Source organism: Rhagoletis pomonella, unplaced genomic scaffold (genome assembly GCF_013731165.1).
Source record: "Rhagoletis pomonella isolate Grant_MI unplaced genomic scaffold, Rhpom_1.0 Rhpom_scaffold_00058, whole genome shotgun sequence".
Classification (NCBI taxonomy): Eukaryota; Metazoa; Arthropoda; class Insecta; order Diptera; family Tephritidae; genus Rhagoletis; species Rhagoletis pomonella.
Window position 1 is genome coordinate 37,849 of NW_023458612.1, and position 4,938 is coordinate 42,786.

General features: G+C 37.0%; 1 protein-coding gene across 1 annotated transcript; it reads left to right on the top strand.

The window, feature by feature from the left end:
• The first annotated feature begins 3,690 nt into the window (after positions 1-3,690).
• On the top strand, positions 3,691-4,377 carry LOC118749819. Its single transcript, XM_036484592.1, has one exon. It carries the CDS (start codon positions 3,691-3,693, stop codon positions 4,375-4,377), a length of 687 nt encoding a protein of 228 aa, XP_036340485.1.
• The last annotated feature ends 561 nt before the right edge of the window (positions 4,378-4,938 follow it).

A 4,938-nucleotide genomic window follows, 5' to 3' on the forward strand; every position in this document is an offset into this window, starting at 1 on the left:
AAACCCAATTTAACTATACTTGGCTCATGGTTTCACGAATATATTGACTTTTTTTGTGTGTAAAATTTACTATCGCACGATGTTATATGGAAAATGAGCTAGACATTTATAAAACAATATTAATTATTAAATAAAACAAGTAAAAAAGTCTAAGTTCGGGTGGAGCGGAACATTAAATACCCGGCGCCGTCAAATTGTAAGAAGAATGGTTTTATCCCTATTTCTAACAATTTCGATAGTATGTTCAGCTATACTTGATGAGATAAACTTATATAGTCAGATGTGGGCGGTATCACGCCCACTTTCCAAAACTCTATAATAATGTTACTTATTTTAAAGGGATTTTTTTAGTATCAATTGTGAGTAAATTAGCATCCTTAAATTTCGAAATATCGAAACTCAAAAATTTCAGAAATTTACCGTTATATGAAAAGTAGGAGTAATTTTAGTCCTATTTCAATAATTTTTAACGGTTTACTTTTATTTGGTAAGCGAAATGAGCGTACCAAGTTTGGTACAAATTAATCGAACGGTTACCGAGATATACATACCTGGTCATAAGTGGGCGGTGCCACGCCCATTTTAAAAATTTGTATCATAAATGTGTTTTTTGCTAAAGAATTATCGCAGTGCTCAATTTTGAATAATTTAGCTTCTTTATTTACTGATTTATCGAAGGTTTCGTATTTCTCTAAATTTCCGTTATATGAGATGTGGGCGTGCTTATTGCCCCATTTTAAAAACTTTCAGCCGTTTGGTATGTTGTACCAAGGGTAGCCACTGTGCCAAGTTTGGGAGAAATTGGTTTAGCGGTTACCAAAATATACACATGTAATCATAAAAGGGCGTGGCTACGTCCATTTTCCAAAAATTTATAATATTCTTATGTTTCGTCTAAAGGTTATTGCAAATATCGAATTAGAGTGAATAGTCTTCAGTAGTTACTAAAATATCGCAGTTTTCGTAATTCTGAAAACTACCGTTATATGGGAAGTGGGTGTGGTTACGGTCCGATTTCGCCCATTTTCAATACCAACCTACCTTGGGTAAAGGGCAATCTACATACGAAATTACGTTGAGATATCTCAATTTTTGCTTGAGTTATCGTGTACAAGGACTGACGGATGGACGGACGGACAGACAGATATGGCTTAATCGACTTCTTTTTACCTTCCTTTTATTAGCTCGGGATGTAACTATGTAATATTGATGCGCCTAAAAGATGCAGCGATTTCTATTCTCAAGTTACATACCTGATGACAGTGCGAATGGCAATTATAATAAGGAGGCTTTAGTTTTTTAAACTATAATTTTATTTTATTCTGATCATTTATGTATACATTTGTCTATATCTATCTCGATTCGTTTTGGCTGTTACAAACAACCGTTATGTGAACAAAGTTGTAGTACCCGTGTGCACAAGTGCCCTCGGGTATAAAAACAAATATAGCCAATACTGGTCAAGAAAAGGAGTTTATTATTACCTTCGGTGCAAATTACAAATCCCTAAAAAGCACCTAAAAAAGGCCGGAATCCCGGGATCCCGGGATTAACATCCCTAATGTGCATACATATAGTATATGTCTTAATTCTAAAATTAAATATGTATATGTACTAGAGCTCAAGCTATTCGGTTAATCGATTGACCGAATTATTCAAATGTGACTGAAGTCGACTACAGTTAATCGGATAGCACTATTCGAGTAGTCGAAGGCTGCCGGCTATTCGATTAACCGTTCACTTTAGATTATTCGGCTAACCGTTCACTTTCGATTAATTTAAGCTGGAGTTTTTTTACATTTATACGAATGTACATACCTACATAAATATATGAATAGTCTTGCTGGTGGGAATAGAATTAAATTCTATCGCATATTAAATTATTAAATCTGTGTTATCAATGCAAAAGGCTAAATTATAAGACACATTTTTTGGAAACTAACGACGGCTACATCACCTTCTAGATGCTTCTTGGCCTTGTTAGGCATACTGGTTGAATTTTCATTGTGGCAAGATTCGGCTACATGTGTGCTTATTATAAAAATTTTATTGCGAAATATTTTAGAGACACCGGCTACAACAATACTTACCTCTCATTTTCGCGATTTTTCTTTTGGATTTTTATTTAATGGTTGTTCAGAGATGGCGTGGAACATATGTAAAACGTTACTTCCTTTTCTCCCTAGGATTTTTCGAAAAAATCCTCAACCTATCTCCTTTTGCTCTTTGTATTTGAATATATGTATGTATGTATGTGTCAAAAATTAAATACCAACATAGTTGTTACTCTTATCTTTACTTACGAATATCCGTTACTTAAAGAGAGAGGAAAGCTAAATTTATAACTCTTATTACTTTTTTATAACGATTAGAATATAGTACGAAACTGACCACCGAGACTGCGGAAGCGGTGTATCGGTCTACGTGCAAGGCCCAAGTCACAAAATTGTGCAACAGCGTGAGCGAGTATTTAAGACCTTTTAAAACTGCTAAGTTAGCAGACCATAGCGATCTATCAAGAGTCGAATCCGAGCTGATTATTTTATTAGAGAGGCTCAAAAATGCGCATTCAAACCTAAAAGCCGCAGACGAAGCTATGAAAGGCTCCATCAAGCAAGACGATTTTGCAAAAGAATGCGATACCATAATTGAGTATGATGATAAGGCGGTAACCACTTTAGCTCAATTGGAGCATTTTATTCGAGTTAATTTCAACAGGCGTGCAGAAGCAGCAAATAACTCCTATGAGGGCGCAGCGCAGGTTGGAGCGACAGAGGGAAGTAGTGGCTATAGTGGTATAAAGCTTAAGGCCTTTGAATTAAAAAAGTTTGATGGAAACTTCGCAAATTGGCTTCCCTTCTGGGAGCAGTTTAACGAGCGGTGCACGAAACCCCAAAATTGTCTACTGCATCAAAATTGAATTTTTTAAACGAAGCGTTAGTTGGCAAAGCAGCCGCTTCCATAGCAGGTTTTACACCCATCGTGCTACAACGAAGCTATATCTCTTTTGCAAGAAGAATATGGAAACAATGAAAAGATCGGCGAGAAATGTGTGCAAAAATTGATGAACATTAGAACGGTACAGTCCACCACAGATGTACATGGATTACGGCAACTGTACAATGAGGTGACATCGACCATGCGATCGCTTGTAGCATTTCACATATCATCGGCCCAGTACGATATAATGGTAAAATCAATTTTGTTAAAATCCATACCAACAACTTTGCGTGTGCAATTTTACCGTTCATGGGAAAGTAATGCAGTCTGTAGCACAATGTTAAATTCCAGCGTCGATGCGGCTAATGAGAGCACTAGGAGTAATGGAACAGAAAATGACCAGCTGAATAAACTTCTGAAATTTTTAAAGGTGGAAATAGAGGCCTTAGAAAAAGCGCAAATGTCTGAGCGGGACAAAAAAGTTAATGTAAAGGAAAGAAGAGAAACGCGATATCGAGATGGAGGTACTGTAGCGGGACTTTTCGTAGGCAACAGCCAGCAATATCAATGTGTTCTTTGCAAAAAATACGCATGCCACGAAGAGCTGAAAGAGCGATTTGCCAATCGAAGAGAAGAAGCTCATACTGAGAAGGCAGGTGTTTTCGATGTGCAAACAGAAATCATAATTCAAAATATTGTAAGGCGCAATGGGTAAAATGCGACATATGTAGCGGTAGACATATATCAGCAATGTGCGAGCGTCAAGCAAGTGACAAAGAGCGAAATGCAAAACAACCAAAAAGCGAACGCAACGAGTCTACAAGAGAAACAAATGCAGCGGGCGCAACAACACTAAATGTAATTGAATCAAAAGCGGCTGATGTTTTTCTCCAAACAGCAAAAGCAATAATTAGCGAAGTGAATAGCGGGCATAGCGTAATCTCTAGAATTATTATGGATAATGGGAGTCAGAGAACTTATATAAGCGAAAAATTATCGGAGGAGCTTAAGCTTCCCAACTGTGGCTTTGAGAACATTCAAATTATTGCATTTGGTAACAAAAAAGCAAAAAAAGCAACTCAGTTGAAAAGCGTAGAACTTTCATTACGAAGCCGTTATAATGATAAAGTGGAAAAAATAAAAGCGATAGTTGTACCTACTATCTGTGCTAATATTTTGCCAGTACCCAAATTTATAAATAAGCAGTTTAGAAACATCCAAATAGAGTTAGCAGATTGTGAAATAGGCAAGGAGAAATTAGTTGACGGCATTAATGTTTTGATTGGGCAAGACTATTACTGGAGGTTTAACTACGGAGAATTTGAACGACTACAAGACAATTTAGTTGCCATAAAAACATTCTTTGGGTGGACTATTCAAGGCAGTTCTGGTAACAAATGTAATACAGTGGCGTGCAATTTGGTAGTGATTGATTGATTTGATATTGAAAAGTTTTGGAGTTTAGAGTCGATTGGCATCCAGAGCTGTCCACAACGGCAAAGCAGTACTGTTGAAGAAACAATGGTTAATATTAGTAAGGTGAATAGTCGCTATGTAGTGTGTTTGCCGTGGAAAAATTTAAGCGAAAAATTGAATAGCAATATAGAAATTGCAGAGCGGAGATTGTACAGTTTGACGAATAAATTGTTTAAGGACAACAATAAACTTATTGAATATGATATAGCGATTAGAGAATTGGTGCAGAACGGCATAGAGGAACAAGTAAACGACGCAAAGGGCGAAAAAACGTACTATATGCCCTACAAACCAGTTTATCGCGACGATAAAGTCACTACAAAAACGCGAATAGTTTTTGACGCATCCTCTAGCGAGCCAGAGGGCTTATCCTTAAACGAACACTTGAATTCGGGCGACAATCTCGTAGCAGACTTGCTGAAAACTCTTTTAAGATTCCGTTTAAACAAGATAGCGATGACTGCAGACATTGAAAAGGCATTTCTTCAGATTGAGGTTGCGGCAAATGATCGAGACGCACTC